The 20,697-nt window shown below is 38.0% G+C and overlaps 2 protein-coding genes across 5 annotated transcripts; both read left to right on the plus strand.

The window, feature by feature from the left end:
- The first annotated feature begins 395 nt into the window (after window positions 1-395).
- LOC133738382 (copper-transporting ATPase PAA2, chloroplastic) lies at window positions 396-7,743 on the plus strand. Of its 3 annotated transcripts, XR_009860102.1 has the most exons (19): window positions 396-1,105; window positions 1,236-1,313; window positions 1,442-1,539; window positions 1,658-1,711; window positions 1,821-1,907; window positions 2,017-2,181; window positions 2,403-2,513; window positions 2,886-2,954; window positions 3,187-3,296; window positions 3,496-3,601; window positions 3,893-3,959; window positions 4,201-4,280; window positions 4,408-4,859; window positions 5,275-5,449; window positions 5,777-5,908; window positions 5,995-6,145; window positions 6,295-6,388; window positions 6,649-6,721; window positions 7,125-7,743. XR_009860102.1 is itself a non-coding variant. In XM_062165912.1 (18 exons), the coding sequence occupies exons 1-17, from the start codon at window positions 457-459 to the stop codon at window positions 6,381-6,383; spliced, it is 2,673 nt and encodes an 890-aa protein (XP_062021896.1). In that variant the 5' UTR covers window positions 396-456; the 3' UTR covers window positions 6,384-6,388; window positions 7,125-7,743. The 3 variants fall into 3 exon arrangements, 2 of the variants coding, with proteins under 2 accessions (XP_062021896.1, XP_062021895.1); XM_062165912.1 differs by lacking the exon at window positions 6,649-6,721; XM_062165911.1 differs by lacking the exons at window positions 6,649-6,721; window positions 7,125-7,743 and having other exon boundaries at window positions 6,295-6,548.
- Window positions 7,744-13,226: 5,483 nt separating this feature from the next.
- LOC133736763 (LRR receptor-like serine/threonine-protein kinase ERECTA) lies at window positions 13,227-20,697 on the plus strand. 2 transcript variants are annotated; one of them, XM_062164358.1, is made up of 27 exons: window positions 13,227-13,810; window positions 14,149-14,287; window positions 14,412-14,483; window positions 14,608-14,679; window positions 14,768-14,839; window positions 14,925-14,996; window positions 15,109-15,180; window positions 15,274-15,345; window positions 15,433-15,504; window positions 15,594-15,662; window positions 15,765-15,836; window positions 15,925-15,996; window positions 16,392-16,463; window positions 16,669-16,740; window positions 16,825-16,896; window positions 16,976-17,047; window positions 17,203-17,274; window positions 17,349-17,420; window positions 17,576-17,647; window positions 17,759-17,830; window positions 17,931-17,999; window positions 18,111-18,182; window positions 18,333-18,406; window positions 18,568-18,696; window positions 19,083-19,433; window positions 19,636-20,009; window positions 20,104-20,697. In XM_062164358.1, the coding sequence occupies exons 1-27, from the start codon at window positions 13,732-13,734 to the stop codon at window positions 20,476-20,478; spliced, it is 2,955 nt and encodes a 984-aa protein (XP_062020342.1). In that variant the 5' UTR covers window positions 13,227-13,731; the 3' UTR covers window positions 20,479-20,697. The 2 variants fall into 2 exon arrangements, with proteins under 2 accessions (XP_062020342.1, XP_062020343.1); XM_062164359.1 differs by having other exon boundaries at window positions 19,086-19,433.

Genomic DNA, 20,697 nt, shown 5'->3' on the forward strand with positions numbered 1-20,697 from the left:
AGTCTTGTGAAGAAAAATTTATGAAACATATCATAATTCGCTTGATTGTTAGTAGCTTGGTTGTGTTCAAGAAAAATACAGGAAGAACAAGAGCACATTTGGGAACTTAAGCAAGACAATTACGCCACTCCATTTTGCAATTGTCAGAGCAATAAGTGAGGAGAGCGGAGAAATTGAACATTGAGATTAATATAGGATAAAGATTAAAATTCATGGTCTTTGGTCAAATTTGTCCTAATTAAACCCGTTAGTGAAGTTGGTAATATGATCCGACGTGTCAAACCATAATTTATTCAAGCCTCCCCTTTCATACCGCCAAATAATCTTTCAGAATTCAACGACCACCTCTACCTTCCTCACCCCCTCTTCTTCAATCTTCATCGATCCTCTCTTCTCTCTATCACAATCACAATCAGATCTCTCTAGTCTCTCTCTCAAAGATTTCTTTATTTTCCGATGATGAATACTATTCTGACCAGAGCCTCTCTCTCGCCGGACCCGAAGCTCCTGTTCAGCTACACCACCAACTCCAATGTCGACCGCTTCGCCTTCAACTTCAAGCCTCACCTCCCGATACGCCGTCGTCTCCCTCATCGCCGTCATCTCCGGCAGCAGTCGAACCCTAATTTCACTCTCTCCAGCTGCCTGCAGGCCGCCGCGGCCCCAAATCATATCGCCACGGCGGCGGCGCCGATTCAGGAGGAGGCGTCGGTGCTGCTCGACGTCTCCGGGATGATGTGCGGCGGCTGTGTTTCGCGAGTCAAGTCGGTGCTGTCTGCGGACGACCGAGTCCACTCGGTGGCGGTCAACATGTTGACCGAGACGGCAGCGATTAAGCTGAGGCCGGAGGTTGAAGGTGGAGCGGAGGCCGTGGCGGAGAGCTTGGCCGGAAGGTTGACGGAGTGCGGATTCGCGGCAAGGAGGAGGGCTTCCGGGATGGGAGTGACGGAGAGTGTGAGAAAGTGGAAGGAGATGGTGAAGAAGAAGGAGGAGATGCTGGTGAAGAGTAGCAACCGAGTCATTTTGGCTTGGACTCTGGTGGCCTTGTGCTGTGGATCACACGCTTCCCACATTTTGCATTCTCTGGGAATTCACATTGCTCATGGTAATGATTCCAAACCAGTAATAATGTAGAGTTTCATTTCGTATCTTTGGTGTTTTGCGCACGATTCTCTTTCTGTGTTAAGCAAACAACTAAATTTAAGTCTGCATTTGTTTTTTGTTCATTGGTTTAGGATCGTATATGGATGTGCTCCATAATTCGTATGTGAAGGGTGGTTTGGCTATGGCAGCTTTGTTGGGACCCGGACGAGGTTGCTTTTGCTTCGTTCACTTAATTCAAAGTTCTTTGATCAGAATCTTCTAAGTAGTGATGCTCTCTGTGAAATTACAAGTTTTATGCACTTGCCGAGCCTGACGTTGTGAAATTAATTCATTGTAGACTTGCTTTTTGATGGTTTGAGGGCTTTCAAAAAAGGATCACCCAATATGAATTCTCTTGTGGGATTTGGATCCCTGGCTGCTTTTACAATTAGTGCGGTTGGTCTCTCTCTTCTTAAAACTAGCATTCATTTTTCTTTTTTCAGTCCAATGCAAGATGGTACCAATTGGTTTTTATTTTAGATTTTGTTTAACTTTAAGCTTTTTACTCTTGTAGGTCTCTCTTCTTAACCCTGAACTTCAATGGGATGCAGCCTTCTTTGATGAGCCGGTGACTGATTTTGCTTTCAACCTCTGCATTGTTTTTCCTTTACAAATTTTTCAAACCTTGGTTGATCAGGAGAAAAACTCATGTAAAGCTCCTGTGTTTTAGTATGCAGGTCATGCTTCTTGGTTTTGTGCTCCTAGGACGTTCTCTTGAAGAAAGGGCAAGGATCAGGGCATCTAGTGATATGAACGAACTCTTGGTAAGTTAGAATGTAACTCATGTCTATAATTCAAATACATAAACTCAACATAATATATCATATATGGGATGCATAACCAACACATGTTTGATTGGAATATGCTTGGCAGTCACTGATAAACACTCAATCAAGACTTGTAATTGCATCCTCAGAAAATGATTCCTCCAGTGACACTGTACTTGGCTCCGATGCAATTTGCATTGAGGTCCCAACTGATGATGTTCGTGTGGGAGATTCTGTGTTGGTATTGCCAGGAGAAACTATACCCGTGGATGTAAGCATTTTAATCACTGCTCCAATCAGATTGTCATGGCCCATTAAGATTTGAGCAAAAACTAGAAAGATTCTGCTGAAATGGTGTGAATCATTGGATGTCTTAATAAGTATGCTGCTGTCTTTGTTTTAGACCATAGGCTTGTATTGGTGGCTTAGATATATAACCGTTATACTTTTATTTTTTCATGAATGTTTGCTGAATATAAACTGCTTCCACAGGGAAGAGTTCTGGCTGGAAGAAGTGTTGTGGATGAGTCCATGCTCACAGGAGAATCGCTTCCTGTATTTAAGGAAAAAGAACTTACCGTCTCAGCTGGAACAATAAATTGGGTATGATTGTTAAACTGGAGAGTGATATGTTTTCACATGTAGCACTTATTTTTGGTAGTTTCTCAAGTTTGAGAGCTTTCTCAGTCATGTATAACATTTAATGTTGGACAGAGTTCCCATAGTATCATGGTCAACAGGGAATATAGTGGTGAGATTAAGAGCTCCAGCTATTACTTCTTCCATATAGTTACCTTCAGTATATATATATATATATATATATATATTTTTTTTTTTTTTTTTTTCTTTACTTAAAAAAAAAAAGAAAAGAAAAGAAAAGAAAAGAAGACTTTATTCTGAAAAGAAGAAGACAATTTCATTTGATATATAGTTTCTGCATAGTTAAAACAGAAGGGAATTGTTTATATATTTCAGGATGGTCCTCTGAGGATTGAAGCAACTTCAACTGGCTCCAATTCAATGATTTCCAAGATTGTTCGCATGGTTAGTGAACTACTTTTACTCATGACACAGACAACTGTTTTGAGCAACCTTGCGTTTGTGCAGAAACACTAATTTATTAAGGATATGTATTTTTTTGTGCAAGGAAAATCTCTTTCTTTTGTTTATTTTTCCATGGGAAGGGGGTTGCAATGCAGGGAAGTTTTCTGTTTGAGATCTTAATCAGTCAGCACCTTTTACTCATTAGACAGTGCATGCATTTCATATTTGTCAGGTTGAGGATGCTCAAGGCCATGAAGCACCAATACAAAGGCTTGCTGATTCAATAGCTGGACCTTTTGTATACACTATAATGACTCTCTCAGCTACAACATTTGCTTTTTGGTATGTGGTGATGTTTCTTTCACATAATACATGTTTATAAAAATGTCATTATAGACTGAAATGAACCTGAAGTTTTAGATAGTTGTAATTGGTTATAAATCTAATCAACGTAAAGGGCAATGTGTGCTTTCTTTTTACTTAAGAAAATGCTTTGTGGTTCTTTTCAACTAGGCATGCTTATGCTTTGAATTCATTTCAGGTACTACATTGGAACTCATATTTTTCCTGATGTTTTGCTCAATGATATTGCTGGGCCAGATGGAGATTCATTGCTGTTGAGCTTGAAACTAGCTGTGGATGTCTTGGTGAGTATGGTGAACGAATGAATATAAAGATACCCCCAATCATTATTAATCTGTGACTGATTGACTGTATTTAGGGGAACTGGTTTGTGTTGTTAAACATTATTCACAAGAGTTTTAATTTAGGGATGAATTATTTTTATGTAATGATGTAAATACTAGAAATAGTTCTTCATTATAAGGCATGCATATCAAACTATTACAAAAGGAAAAGTATAATAAAATTAGATCTCGTATTGAAATCTCATATAAGGCATACATGTCAAAACATGAAGTATTCGTGTTCTATTGCAGGTAGTTTCTTGCCCTTGTGCACTGGGTCTTGCAACACCCACAGCAATCCTAGTTGGCACTTCTCTTGGTACACCATCTACCATCTTCATTTATATTCACTTTGGTTATGTATATCTGTGAGAAACTTGTGCTGGGTATTGGATATATAATTGTCATACTTCTGTCAACCTTACTTAATATTGTTAATTTGGTGTTTGCGAGATTCAATCACATATTCAAGCATGCTTAGTAATATTCTTTCTAGTTATAACACTAAGGTATTTCTGGAAAGTTCTAATATTACTTCTGTTGCACTGAAAAATGAGCAGGAGCAAGGCAAGGACTCCTTGTGAGAGGAGCAGATGTATTGGAACGCTTGGCCAGTATAGATCATATTGCTTTAGACAAGGTAGATTTGCATTTACACAATCACGCTCACTCATACACATTGTACTGGCTCTGAAGAGATGAATCATTTTACTCTTGCTCATATGTGAAGTTATCTCTTCAATCTCACTCTAAGCTTCAACCTTCAGACAGGAACCCTCACTGAAGGAAAACCTGCTGTTTCTAGCATTGCTTCTTTCAAGTATAAAGACTCAGAAATTCTTCAAATAGCTGCTGCTGTAGAGAGTACAGCATCACATCCAATTGCTGATGCTATCTTAAACAAAGCCAAATCATTGGAGTTGAGTATCCCAGTCACAAAAAGGCAATTAACAGAACCAGGTTTTGGAACATTAGCAGAAGTAGATGGCCTTTTGGTTGCAGTGGGTTCTTTGGAATGGGTTCATGAGCGTTTCCAGAGAAGAACAGATCGATCTGACATTTCAAACCTAGAGCATGCCGTGCATCAATCATCAGAAGGCATAACACCCTCAAATTATTCAAAAACAATTGTATACGTTGGACGTGAAGGGGAAGGTATCATCGGTGCTATTGCAATATCCGACAGCCTGCGGGAAGATGCTGAGTTTACTGTAACTAGGTAATATCTCTATCACATTTGAAGCATTTAGGTGCAAAGTGCATGAAAATGATTTATCTGTATTATTATTTGTATTTCTGGTGAACTTTACCATGGCAACCATAGCAATGCTCCTGTTATTTTGTTTCCATTCAATCTTTTGTGTGTTCATAGAACCATAACAAAGATTGTTATGGTGGTTTGTGATGACGTTTTTCATGTGTGGCTGTGGTTTCAATACATACAATAGGCAGTTGATGATTTGAAAAGTTGAAATTACCAAGGATTATGTGGTCTATAGATTTCTGATATAAACACGTCTTAGTTTTACACCTTTGTTGGAGCCTAAATCTGCATTCTTTGGACCTCTATACACTATCCTTATCAAGATATTTTTCTGCATGGTGTGCTGACTTGTTTTTGGTTTGACTGGAAGACTCCAGCAGAAGGGTATCAGAACTGTCCTGTTTTCTGGGGACAGGAAAGAGGCAGTTGCAACTATAGCAAAATTAGTTGGAATAGAAAAGGAATTTATCAAGTCATCGTTGACTCCACAGGGAAAATCTGGAGCTATTTCTAGTCTTAAAGCTGCAGGGCATCATGTTGCAATGGTAACCATCTCCAATTTGTTCTGTAAATTTTGCTTTTTCATATGTTTTTAGCTATGCCAAAGCTGTTGTAACATTGAAATCCAAGTGTAGTGGCTGCCTCACTCCACTATATCCATTTTATACTCTACATTTCAGCAATGGGATTAACTGGTGGTTTTGGTAAATAGCCAATAGTTTAAACCATATGACCATGGATGCAATCAAATAGCTTTTTTAGAGCTCCTCTTTGCATCAAGGTGGTTGTTCATTAATTCATGCTCATGACATGATCATATAAATTGTAAGTTTTGCTATACCTCTTCTGTGACAATTGTTTTTTTTTCGCAGGTTGGTGATGGCATAAATGATGCACCTTCTTTGGCTCTTGCCGACGTTGGGATTGCTCTTCAGATTGAGGGACAAGAAAATGCTGCTTCAAATGCTGCATCGATTATACTACTTGGAAACAAATTATCACAAGTATGTCATTTCTACAGTCCTCATAAACAATACTAATCATGAGAGCTTCTCCATGTTTTTATACTCAAGGAACCTCTTTCTGGCAGGTTGTAGATGCACTGGAACTTGCACAGGCAGCAATGGGAAAAGTGTATCAAAATTTATCTTGGGCTGTTGCATACAACGTAATTGCCATCCCCATTGCTGCTGGAGTACTGCTTCCTCAATATGATTTTGCCATGACACCATCACTTTCTGGTGAGTAAAATCATTTCCTCATTCCTTTTTCGTATTTTCTTGGAATGGTTGGAATTGGAATACAACGGGTATTCAGTTTCTGCAAGATGCTAGGAATTCCATGTCTAGAATGATTAACTCTTTGATTAACCCAATATTCGGTTGGACAGGTGGGATGATGGCCTTGAGCTCGATATTTGTAGTAACCAACTCTTTGCTTCTACAGCTTCATAAGTCTGAAAGTGCTAGGAAGAATTAGCTCCGGTAATGCTTACATACCCATCTAATCAAGACTTCGAGTTATATAATTCGGTTAAATTCTTTCTCCGTCAACAATTATTGGAACAAGGAAGTTATTGCTTCCTCATGTAATTAGTCCATAAATATTTCACAAATAATAATACCTTATTACTATACCAAATCACCGAATGTGTTTTCATATATCTTTGCTTTTCTGCATGGAGCTTATGATGGAGGTAGACCAGAACTAATATAATTGATCTGGACGTCCTTGTTACTCGCAGTACAAGCGTCCCACCACCAGCCGACACTCATTTAATTTCTTACTTATAGCAGAGCCCCAGACCAGACTGCTAGGTGTGTGAAAGACTCTTTGAACCAAAAACTACAGCAAAGAAATAAATTACTATGAAGTTTTTTGCTGACTAAGACACTTGGGAAATATACCTTATGATGTGATTTCTATGGTATGATACCCCATGAGAAATAGAAGACAAACAAGCCTCACCATGTTCGCATGCTGGGTCGATACCCCATAAGAAATAGAACACAAATCGTTAGGTTAAACCTTTGATGTATAAGTGCCTAAGTTCTGTGGCTTCTTTGAGGATATTTCTTTGTTGCTTTCTCTATTTGGCTCTTTGCCATGCTGTTTTCGTCATATGAGTTTGGCTTTCATGTTCCCCCAGTCGATTTTTTGTTTAATCATTTTGCTTTCTTTCAATAAAATTTACTTTTGCCTCTCTATTTGAAACGCTAGGGTTTCAAGCCTATTGGCGGTGTCAATTTGAAATCGTTAAGCCTGGTGGTTTAGAAGACGGTGACTTCACGTGTCTTCGTCTATGGCCGAGTGCGGAGTCATGCTTGGTGGTCAACAGGGTTCATTTCTTTGCTTACCAGTGGTGTTCCAGGTCGGATCTGGTTCGGGTTATTCATCTTGGTTTTTCATTGTAGTCTAGAGCTTTGCTAAAATAGGGTGCTTTTGCCGCCCTCAATAGTTAACGAGTTTAGTGGGTCTTAACTCTTTAAGGAGTTAGTGGAGGTTCCTCATTTCCTCCCAAGCTTATTTACTTGTCGAAGTGCCTCTATGAGATTTCGCAACACTAATAACTATTTTCGTGCCACAATTGTTCCTTAGGCGAATTAGGTTGGTAATACGATTTTCTTCCTTCGACTTTCTCGAGGAAAAATGATTCTATGATATGATTGATATCCATCTTCTCTGATATAAAGAGTGAGATATGGTTCAGCAGCAAGAGGCCAAGTCTGGTATTGAGAACAAAGGAGAATGATATGTATGGCCCCCTTGCAAACATTATTGTACACATTTAATGGGCATGTGAGAGAGAACTATTGCAGACGAGGGGATTTCAATTTCATGCTATAACGCTTTGCATGTGATTGGGGGCCCAATATCCTCCTCCCTTCTCCTTCTTTTTCTGGGTTATAGACCTGGGAGCAGTATTAATTTCTGTGTTTCTTTTCAGCCATGATTCTATGTACATGCACATCTTCTTCGGCTAATTTCTAGTTTACGGGGTAGAAAATGTTACTTAATACTTCATTTCTCACTAGGATTTTCCTTGAATAACCCCGATTGACTTAGTTTCCATATTAATTACTATACACAATAATGCTTTCCACTCGACTAGAACTTGACATTTTTGTTGGCTATACCTAGATCGTTTGCTTGAGGCACCACATTGATCATTTCCAAGCATTCGCCTAAAATGACATGTTCCAAACAAACTTTCTAGTCTCATTCTTTTAGTGGTCAACTATTAGTAGTGTCATATCAAATTAAAATATTGCCTTAAATTTAATAAATTATGTTCCTCTACATGATTGACGTCTTGCTCAATGACCTCATTAGGTATGAGATTTATCTCAAATTTGCTAGGTTAGAGGAGTACATTTTATACATTATATACGTTGTTTTGTACCTATTTTCCTGCTAGACATTTTTTTTTTCCCCTACATATTTCCTTGTATTGAACTGGACAACTTATCAGACCAAAAAAAAAAAAACTGGACAACTTCAAAGTTTCAAAGAAACAAAACCAAAAGGAGGTAACAATTTAGACCTAGTTGTTAACTTGGGGACAGGACGTAAAATTTGTATGAGAAAGGTTGACAATCCAAGTGGCAACCCCTGAATGGTGATGTAATTATAATTTTCTTGGTAATGGATATGTTGCTATAAGAGGAGCATACCGTAACACGGGAAACATTCGCGGATTAACGGTAAAGCTGAAAGTTGGTTATTTCCCAAATCACTTTCTAATTTACCAAAAAAAAAAAAAAAAAAAACAATTAATAAAATACAGACAAAGGCGTTGATGGACAAAAGCAGTGAGAAGGACGTGTGAGAGGGAGAGAGGCCAGCCTCCGACAGCGACGTTAACGGAGTCCGTCAATGGCTGTCGTCAGCTCCGTCAGTCTTTCGGGCCCCTCCCATACCCCGGAATCAACGTGCTGTGTCAGACGGAGACGACATGCATATATATGACCTTCCCGAGGTGAAAAAAAGTTAAAATTTCTTCTTGCTTTGGTTCGAGTAAAAATTCACCCAGTAGTACGATGGGACCTGTGGGCCCCCACTCGTTTCTGATTCCTCTGCATTCATGTCTCTCTCTCTCTCGCTCATCGCGCTCCTGTTTTACTCTTACCTCAAAGTTTTTACCTTTCTTCTGCGACATAAATGGATGGTTAGATTATATTAAATACACTCTTTGGTTATTAATAAAAATATTAATTATAAATATCAAGGGTTGAGATCATCTTATAAGTGTTGGGTCATTTACACCGTCGGTGTATATAATAATTTCCACTCTTCTGCATTTTCTGTGGGGTATTCAATTTTGGTTTATTAAAGAAAGTTGTGTTTAGGGATTTTATCGAAATTTTGGGTTTTGATTGAAACATCAACAAATATCGATAAATATGTTGGTTGGTAAGTTGACTGGAGTGAGGTATACATGATGCTTCTTATGAGCCAATTGTTCTACACTTATTTTGATGTAGCTTGCTATATGGGTCGTGACTCGTGAGTGAGAACTATCCTTTAATTATTGTTAAGATTAAGGGGAAATGATCATTTACCCAATTTCAGCTTAAAAATTGCCCACTTGCACAACGAAGAGTTTAAAAACCCCATTTACCCAAAACACTCTAAGGGATTATTTCCCCTTTACCCAATTAATTCTTTTTTTTATTCTTTTTATTTATTTTTGGGACTTTTTTGCCCTCTCCTTCTTTCTCACTTATAGAGAGAAGTCATCCTCCACCTTGCTAAGCTCCGGTGACCAGTGGTAGCCGCGGACTCCGGTGACCGGTGACCGGATTCCGGCAACCGATCACTGGAATCTGGCAACTGGTCGCCGAAATCTCGAATCCGGCTACCGGACTGGTGACCGGATTCCGGCGTCTGAATTTATTGCCCCCTAATAATGCCCAGTAATCATATTATTGCCCTCCAATACTCATATTATTGCTTTCCAATAATCATATTATTGCCTCCAATAATCATATTATTGTCGTCCAGTGAATTGTATAAACTCCCAAAACCAAAATTAATACCCTACAGACACAATTTATCAATTTATATGCATATTATTGCCCCCCAGTAATATGAGTATTGTCCCCCAATAATCATATTATTGTCTCCCAATAAACATATTATTGCCCCCAATGCTCATATTATTACCCTCTAATAATCATATTATTGCTCTCAAGTGAATTTCGTAAACTCTCAAAAACCAAAATGAATACAATATAGACACAATTGATCAATGAAACCAATATGTTCAGTTGTGCATATTTTTTCCTCCCCCATTCTCGGAGCTCTTCCCATCGAATCAGAAACAAAAAAAACCATCGAAATCAGGAAAAAAAAAAAAAAACCATCGAAATCAGGAAAAAAGAAAAAAAAAAATTCTCCGGCCACCCACGCTTCCCTTCTGGACACCCACGCTCCTCCAGCCCGATTCCGGAACGATTCCGGCCGGATCGCCTTCGTCTTCTCCACGTCATGCACCCCATGCCTTCTTCTTCTTCTTCCTCATGCTCCTCTTCTCTCTTCACTATCCAATCCGTCACAAAATTAAAAGGAAATGGCTGGGCTCGAAATGGTGCTCCTCGTCGGACATGGCTGGGCTCCGATCTTTGAGAGAAAGAAAGAGAAATGGAATTTATCAAAGGATGAGAGACGAGCAGCGTCAAAGGAAGGGATTGCAGCGGTTTGATTCGCTGATGTCCTGAGTTGTAGATCTGAGTCAAGGAGTGGGCAAATCGGTCGTGGGATTCTTCGAGGCAGTTGCAGTCGCAGAGAGCGTGGATGACGCTGCTGAGGTTGAGCGGGTCGGGGCGGTAGCCACAGAGGCGGAGGTGGTAGAGGAGGTGGAGGGCTTGGTCGACATTGCGGTGGCAGGTGCAGAAGAAGAAGAAGATTGAGAGGTGATCGGTGGTGGGAGAAGGAAACGTAGGTGGGAGGGCCGGCGAGATCCAGTTGAGAGAGTGAGTCTGAGAGAGAGAGATGAATGGAATTTATTAAGTAAAACGAGGGTAATACTGTCAAACACTGTTGATTTGGGTAAATGAGGTTAAAAAACTCTTGCTGGAGTAAGTGGCAATTTTTAGCCTAAAATCGGGTAAGTGGTCACGGCCCCTTACAAATTACAAATATTTCTATAACTCAAAGAAAAGAAAAAATTTGAATTTTTTGGCCCTACATTACTTTACACGTCTTCTTGTACTGCAAATTACTGTGCCTGCATGGCGAGTACGACCGTATGAGTATGACTTTCTTCTGTTTATACGTACGGTGAAGTTGATGATTTGGTTTTTGACAATGAAGTTTATATGAATGTGGTCCTAAATCTGCGAGAAGTCCCCAAAAATGGAGGTTGAAGGGCACTTGTTTAGTGTAGGATTAGTCAATTGCTAATACTATTTTCGATGTATTGGATTAGAGGGAGAACATTACAAAAGCCATCATAGTTTTAACTCTTTCCTAACCACCAAAATTAGTTTTAGGAATCTAGGGTATAGGGCATTCAATTATTTCTAATCATACATATATACCAGCTGAAGGAAAATTTGAAGATGCATTGGATTATTTTGCTTTGATCGTTCAGGAATAACGCTTTTAAGCACTATACCATCTAATAGGGAACCTCATCTTATAATAAAATCAAGTAATGTCAACTTTAATAAAATGGTGAGCAGATTCAACTCATCTCCTATGCCGTTCATTTTTCACATAATCGGACGCATATTTCATTCTATTCTAATAAGATAAGAAAAACGAGTGTTTTTTCATGAGGAATTTGATTCAACACCCAAATTCACACACACCTTTTAGATTAAACCTATCTATAAGATTGTTTTAATATACACCCAAACCTATTAATTAGGTTTATCTAACAAAAAAAAAAACCTATTAAATAGGATAAATATTAAAACCCATTGTTGTTAAGAATTACTAAAGCAGCCACCATCCCAAAACTTTCTGCAGATGCAAGTCTAGAAACTGCTGCGCAAAGACATTGCCCATAATTAATCAACTCTTGATTCCAGCAATTGAAATCAATACCTGGGTTGGAGGTTATGTAATCTCCACATTCAAAAGCCTAATTTAAATCAATGCCTAGGTTGGAGGTCATGTAATCTCCACATTCAAAAGCTGGAATTATAGGTGCCTAAGTCATTATCTGAATGATTTAGGTACAAATTGTGAACTCCCTGAATTATAGGTACCTACATCATTTGCTTATGTAAAAACCTACATGATGTTTAACATCTGAATGATAGACAAAATTATGCAATTTTACCTAAGTTATTCCCTGATTGATAGGTACAAATTGTGAACTCCTAAATGATAGATACCTAAATCATTTGCTTATGTTAAAACTCACATGATATTTAACACCTGTACGTACGGTAGGAATGATTACACATTTAGGCCTATGGTTCATCTATAAATACCAAAATTAGCAAGTGAAAGCTAATGACAAGGGTGTTGGATTATTCTATTTCATTTCCGGTAAATGAGGTGAAATGAATATTTTACTAAAAAGTCAAAGCTATATTTGAGGAATATTTTATTTATTCAATCAGAAGGGTAAAATAGTCAAACAAAAAAAACATGAAAAACCATAATTATAGACTTAAAACCTATAAGAAAGGTTTAAATATGTGAATGGGTGTAGATTAAAAGAAAATATATGAATAAGTTTTTCCTAATAAGAGCTTCATTTTTTGAATATTTTTCTAATTTTCTTTTTTTTTCATTGCATTTCGAACCACATTAAATTGAAGTTCTTTTTCTTTTACACAGTCACATCTTTTCCAGCTTCAATTAGGTTACAAAAACCATCAAATCACTTAAGAGAAATTCTTAAGTAGGACAAATGTACCAGTCACGTAGTACGCCCGGCCAATCATATATCTTTATTTTTTAATTGTATTATGAAACTATCCATATTTAATTCAAATAAAATATTCAAAATATCCCCTACATAGACACTAATCGGCTAAACATATTGCCACGTGGTACGCATGCTCTACCTAAAAATCTCTTATCACGTAATCATGGATTTAGAGTCATTGCCAAACAGGATAACAAACCATTACGTACAAAATAATTGGAGGCCCATATTATATTACAAAATCAACATTTCAAAAGATATAAATAAACAGAGGACATGAAAACTGAAGCCTTGTCCCACATAAATTGGCTCTGGCAAAGATAAATGAAAAGGAAAGCGACCGCTTATATCACAATGGACATTTAGATTTTAGACAGAGCGGAAAGGGAAATCCTAATACTGAAAAAATATATAACAAGATAGAAAGTCCATAGAGCTGAGCTGAGCTGAGTTGAGCAGTAGTAATGTTTTGCAGGTTTTCATTGCAGAGCTCTGGCATGTGGCCTTTTAACTTTATCCACCCAAATAATTTCTCATGTCTAGCACTCTAAAGCCTAGCTAGCTCTTACCACTCTGTGTGTGTGTGTGAGACAGTGTGCCTCTCTCTCTCTAGTTGTTAACAGTTGTATTAGAGAGCCCAATGTGGCAGAGCGATGTGATTGAACAAGCACAGGCTTTAACTTAGAGAGGAGCTCGAATAAATATCAGTTACACCCAGTTAAGGCTTTCAATAAACAAAGACAAAGGAAAGAGCTTTTTCAAAAACCGAACATGGGGTTCTCACACTCTTGAGACCGTTTCAGTGTAAGAAGAGAGAAACAGGGCATCTTTGTCTTTTGGGGGTGTACTTCTTTCTCTGTGTTTCAGACTAGTGGAAGAAGAAGAAGAAGAAGAAAGAGTTTTTAATTTGTGAAATGGGGTTTTAATAGGAGGGAAGTTATGGCGTTTCGTTTTGACTTGTTGCTGCTTCTGGGTTTGCTCGTTTGTGTGAGCTTTGGTAATGTGGATTCAGATGAAGGTGAGTTTCAGAATCTCTGGTGGTTTTTGCTCTGCTTTTGGTATCCAGAAAACTTGAGGGTGTATAAATCTTCAACCTTTAGCCAAACTAACTTGAGTGACTATAAGAACCTGGCTTCTATCTCTATAGAACAGAAAATCTGTTTTTGGTACCCAGAAATCTTGAGGCAGTGTAAAGTTTCAACCTTTAGCTTAACTAACTTGAGTGACTTGGTAGAGGTCTTCTATTTCATTAGAACATGGAATTTCTGTGGTTTAATGGGTTTTTAGTTTTGTTTAATGGGTTTTTATAGCTTTTGATTTGTGAGCCTGAAATGAAATTTTGATTATAATATGAAGGAGCAACACTGCTGGAGATAAAGAAGTCGTTTAGGGATGTGGACAATGTTCTATACGACTGGAGAGACTCACCTTCTTTAGACTATTGTGTTTGGAGAGGCGTCACATGTGACAATGTCACCTTCAATGTCATAGCACTGTAAGCCGCTTTTCGTTTCTTATTTGGGGTTGACTTAAATTATTATGATTATTATAATTTTTCGAGGCAATTTGGTTCTTTTTGTTTCATTTTGGATTTGCTGTTTTGTGCTTGTTGTGTGCAGCAATCTATCAGGTCTAAATCTTGATGGAGAAATCTCACCTGCAATAGGAAATCTCAAGGGCCTCCAGTCCATGTAAACACATTCTTTACCACAATTTCATGGTTTTTCATTTCTGGGTTTATTAAGGTTCTAGCTTTAACAGATGTGGTGGGTATTTAAGTAAAAGATTGATATTTGTTGTGTCTTATTTGATCAGTGATTTGAGAGGGAACCGACTTTCAGGCCAGATCCCAGATGAGATTGGTGACTGTTCGTCGCTGAGATACCTGTAATTTCTCTAACTGGATTAAGATTTGCTTAAGCTTATAATGATTTGTAGATACAGAAATGTAAGTAATCAATGATTGTGTGATTAGGGACCTGTCCTTCAATGAGATATATGGAGACATCCCATTTTCAATATCCAAGTTGAAGCAACTGGAAAGCATGTAAGTTCTGGAAGATGCTTAATTTTATAGATAAAAGAACTCGTGTATATTTTATAATAGTCTGACTTTCTAATTGGACTTCCAGAATGTTGAAAAATAATCAGTTGATTGGACCACTCCCTTCAACACTGTCCCAGATTCCGAACCTGAAGATGTTGTAAGTTCTTTTTCTCATCTCCATTCAGAATTTTAAACTTCATAAACATAATAAATTAATTAAGTTTATTTACCTTTGATCAAGTTTCTGTTGATATGGTTGCTTGTTCTAGAGACCTAGCCCAGAATAATCTCAGTGGGGAAATACCAAGGCTTATTTACTGGAATGAAGTTCTGCAATATCTGTGAGTAAACTGATAGTTCGCGATTCCAAATCTTACTCTTCATGTTAATGTTATTTCATCTTTGACTTTAATTTCATTTCATATTCATTGTAGTGGTTTGCGAGGGAACAATTTAGTTGGGAAACTTTCTCCAGATATGTGCCAGTTAACTGGGTTATGGTATTTGTAAGTGGACTTTTGACCTCTTCAATCATGTCTCGAACAATTTTACATTCTCCAACTGGTGTAACAATCTTCTCTACTATGCTCCAGTGATGTGCGAAACAACAGTTTGAGTGGTAGTATTCCTCAAAATATAGGGAACTGCACTGCCTTCCAAGTCTTGTACGTATTTCATCCAACCTGTGAGGTGAAATATCTAGTAATGCCTTACTAGGATAATTGACATATGCCTTGCATATTTTTAATGGCAGGGACCTGTCCTATAACCAGCTAACTGGAGAGATTCCTTTCAACATTGGGTTCCTGCAAGTAGCCACCTTGTATGTACTTTCAATTCCTTTGACGTTGTCGTCATCTTGTTTTGTCATCATAAAAATTAAGTTATTGATTTGTTAAATATTCTCTTCTCTTTTTGTTGCAAGATCATTGCAGGGTAATCAACTTTCTGGGCCTATCCCTTCCGTTATTGGCCTGATGCAGGCACTCGCTGTATTGTAAGTCGTTTAACTGTATCTGTCTGAAGTTCATACTCTTTCGATGTGTCATCTCTTCTGTGTCATATATTCCTTGGCTCCAATCCAGAGATTTGAGTGGCAACATGCTAAGTGGACCGATTCCTCCTATTCTGGGGAATTTGACTTATACAGAGAAATTGTAAGTATTACTGTATAGGAAACATAAACTTTGTTACAAATAGTTATAAACTATATGAGTGCATGGCTTTGTAAAACTACGATCATAGACATACGTCTAATTTGCAACAGATCCTCGGAAAGCGACTATAATTTGTATTATGTATGGAGAGTATAAGTTATTTAAAGGTATATGTAATTTATACATGTATCAGAGACCTACATCAAGCATCCAACATCATCATTTTACTTCTGAATAGGCTTGCCTGGCCAGACCAGATTATTTGTTTTTTAGTGCTTAGGCTTCGGCCCTCGTTAAAACTGAAAAGAAATGATGATAGGAAACTTGACAAAATTTCTAAACAATTGCATGTGCTTTTGTATGCAATATACAGACTGAATATCTTGATTGTATAGGTACTTGCATGCCAACAAGCTTACAGGATCAATTCCCCCAGAGCTCGGACAAATGGCACAGCTTCATTATTTGTATGAGACTTTCCCACTCTCTTTTACTTTTTCAAAATCAATTTTTCCCTCGTATGTTTTGACGACTACATATGCATCTAAATTGGAAGTTGGAACATCTTTGTTTTGATTTATTCATGTGATGTGGATATAGTGCCCTTGTTGTACACCAGTAAAAATTTTCTGATTTTCAGTACCTCTCTAAGTTTTGCTTTTGTGTTGGCAGGGTGTTGAATGATAACCATATTACTGGACAAATTCCACCTGAACTTGGGAAGCTTACCAACTTGTTTGATCTGTAGGTTTTCTTGCCACGATTTTTTTAATTCAGAATGGTGTTGCATGTTTGAAGTTTTAAGTTGCCTAATTAATATTCTTGCAGAAATGTTGCTAACAACAATCTTCAAGGGCCTATCCCTGATAATATTAGCTCATGTACAAATCTCAACACCCTGTAAGCATATAACCTCAACTATTACATTGTTTTATAAACCTAGTTCAAGGTGGTTATGCCTAATTGATGTTTGTATCAGCAATGTGCATGGGAACAGATTGAATGGAACCATCCCGCCTGCTCTCCAGAGGCTGGAGAGTATGACTTATCTGTAAGTTTCACCAATCTCTTTGAGAAAATTGGTTTAAGGTTGAAATATTATACGTTGTTTTCTACCATCTTTTATGTTTGTCATGGTCATGTTATTGGACAGATAGTGGGCAGCAAGGTTTCTGTCATTAACAAAAATAATTCTTTTTCTCTCAGAAATCTGTCCTCCAACAATCTTCGTGGCTCAATACCAATTGAGCTATCTCGGATTGGCAATTTGGATACTTTGTAAGTATAAATCATTCTAGTTTATTCCTCTTCTGTTGCTTTCTCTAAGTATATGTTTTCATGTTTTTGCACAGGGATCTTTCTAATAACAAGTTCAGTGGATCCATACCTTCTTCGCTTGGTGATTTGGAACATCTTCTTAAGCTGTGAGTTCAACTGCTTCATTTTTTTTGGTTACAAAGAGGCCCAAAGGACCTAGGCAGAAAGAAAACTAAATAAGATGAGATCCAACTGCTTCATTTTTTACTTCCATGGTTTTTGTTGTTTTTCTGTTCTCCTGACACCTGCTTTACTGTGTTAGGAATTTGAGTAGAAATCATATGACAGGATTTATTCCAGCAGAGTTTGGTAATCTAAGGAGTGTTGTGGACATGTAAGTGCTTGTTATAGTTCTTTTTAATGAATTAAATGGATACTATTTTCTTCTGTCTTTTGTGCATGTGTGTGTGTTATTTCTTTTCCTAATCGTAGACATGTTTTGCAGAGATCTTTCAAATAATTGGCTCACAGGAATGATTCCTCAGGAGCTCAGTCAGCTGCAGAATTTGTTCTCACTGTAAGTGCCCATGTCTGTTGTCCTAAGTTTAGGATGTTTAAGTACTGAAACTTGATGTTTTTGGTTTTGATATTGTTATCATTTGTGAAATTTTTTACAGGAGGCTAGAGCATAACAATATATCAGGGGAAGTGGTGTCTTTGATCAATTGCCTCAGTCTTGCAGTGCTGTGAGTTAATTTTTATAGTATATTCTGATTTCATATTTTATGTAGCGCAGTCTGATGTAAGATTGCCCATATATTATTCAATTTCACTAATATGAAATTGAATCCTTGCAGAAATGTGTCTTATAACAACCTGGCGGGAGATATTCCCACATCCAATAACTTCTCAAGGTTTTCACCCGACAGGTTAGAGAATCTGATGTTGTATTTCCTAAGCTTCTAAAAGATTTAGCTGCACATTGATGGTTCAGCCTACTTCATTGATGTCCACAAGATGTTATCACAACTCTTTTTCATGTTTTTTTTTTTTTGGCTAATGAAACCTTTTGTGTGCAGCTTTGTTGGAAATCCTGATCTTTGTGGCTATTGGCTCAATTCTCCGTGTCATGAGTCCCGTCCAACAGAGAGAGGTAAATATAATTATCAATGAAGCCAGTTATTTGCCATCATCTTTTGCTTATCTCGAGTATCAAATGCAACCAATATGGTGGCCATAATTTAACAAGGCAGACTACATATATTTTGTCATGGAGAGTTTTCATTTGTCATCCCGTCCATTTCTTCTCTGCAGTTGCATTATCTAAAGCGGCTATCCTGGGAATTGCTCTTGGTGCCCTTGTGATTCTTCTCATGATCCTTATTGCCGCCTGCCGCCCTTACCATCCAACTCCTTTTCTTGACGGTACACTTGACAAACCAGGTACTCTTTTTTTATAATTGTCCTGCAACTTCTTGATGCTTAAATTAAACGCCGAGTAATTTCTGACAATATCATTGAACTTTCAAGTTCAGTTTAAGAACATATTTTAGTAAGTTGACTCGACTTATAATGAAACGCACCCAATTGATGAGACATTTTGAGAGGAAAACTAAGTTGGCTGAATGATAACAAGGGCGATGAGACTAATTACTATGTCTATTAGCATTTCCTGGCAATCAAGTAATAGTAAAGAAGCCACATGGTGTGTCTGACTAAATTATTTTTCCTAGCTTACATTATTGTTTATAGCTGTTTTTGTTCATTGCCTTCTTAAGTTTAGCTTTAGTGGAAAATGACTGGCTAATCATTTTCATATTGTGTAATAGCAGTCAATTACTCAACACCAAAGCTAGTGATTCTTAACATGAATATGGCACTTCATGTGTATGAGGATATCATGAGGATGACTGAAAACTTGAGTGAGAAGTATATAATTGGTTATGGCGCATCAAGCACGGTATACAAATGTGTTCTTAAGAATTGTAAGCCAGTGGCGATCAAGAGACTCTACTCTCATTATCCACAGTGCTTGAAGGAATTTGAGACAGAACTTGGAACAGTTGGCAGCATCAAGCATCGAAATCTAGTCAGCCTCCAAGGATACTCCTTGTCATCTTCTGGAAACCTTCTCTTTTATGATTACATGGAAAATGGCAGTCTCTGGGATCTCCTTCATGGTAAGTCAATATGTTCCTAATATTGCGATTATTTTAATTATTAGTCACGCAAGTCTTTCTATGTGTCATCTAACTAGTTGGGTTATTAGAGTTGGGACATCTACGATCTTATGTTTAAGGAGTATCCTTCAGGAACATAATTCATATAATAGCAGAATGCTGTTAGCAGTACAAGGTGATTTACTTGTATTTATTTTGCTAGGCCCAACTACCAAGAAGAAGAAGCTTGACTGGGAAGCTCGTATCCAGATAGCACTCGGAGCAGCCCAAGGGCTTGCCTATCTCCATCATGATTGTAGTCCACGTATCATACACAGGGATGTAAAGTCGTCTAACATTCTGTTGGACAAGGATTTCGAGGCTCATTTAACTGATTTTGGTATTGCCAAGAGCTTATGCACGTCAAAGACCCATACATCTACTTGCGTAATGGGCACCATTGGCTACATAGACCCTGAGTATGCTCGAACTTCCCGCCTCACTGAGAAGTCGGACGTTTATAGTTATGGGATTGTCCTGCTGGAGTTGCTAACAGGAAGGAAGGCTGTAGACAATGAATGCAATCTCCATCAATTGGTAAGTCTCCATTCGTTCCTTTTCAATGTTTACAATGCTAAACAAATGTTGAATCACCCAGTTCCTCACATAGTGCTTCACATTTGTCTCTCAGATCTTATCAAAGACAGCGAACAATGCTGTGATGGAAACTGTTGATCCAGAGATCACGGCCACATGCATGGACCTTGGAGCAGTGAAGAAGGTTTTTCAGCTTGCACTCCTATGCACAAAGAGGCAGCCAACAGACCGGCCAACTATGCATGAAATAACACGAGTTTTGGGTAGCCTTGTGCCATCACCTACACTGCCGAAACAAGCAACCCTCAATCCTCCATCCACTACACTCTCATCTGTCAAAGCGCCGTGCTACATGGATGAGTATGCAAACCTCAAAACCCCACACATGCTCAATTGCCCATCTATGAGTACCTCAGACGCTCAGCTCTTTCTCAAGTTTGGAGAGGTAATTTCTCAGAACAGTGAGTGAAGAATCATTGGGAAGAATAGTAATGCTATTGGTTATTTAACTTTTCAATATGGTAAGTAGTGGTAGAGCTGAAGGTTCAGTTTATTGCAAATGTGTACAAAAGATCTGGGTTCATCAGTTATTAATGTAGGCGGAAAGAAGTAAAAAGATGGACAAGTTTTACTAATAGATTTATAAAATGCTTCAACTAGTTGTCTCTGGCATTAGAGTTTTTAATAA

This window comes from Rosa rugosa, chromosome 3 (assembly GCF_958449725.1).
Source record: "Rosa rugosa chromosome 3, drRosRugo1.1, whole genome shotgun sequence".
In the NCBI taxonomy this organism is placed as follows: Eukaryota; Viridiplantae; Streptophyta; class Magnoliopsida; order Rosales; family Rosaceae; genus Rosa; species Rosa rugosa.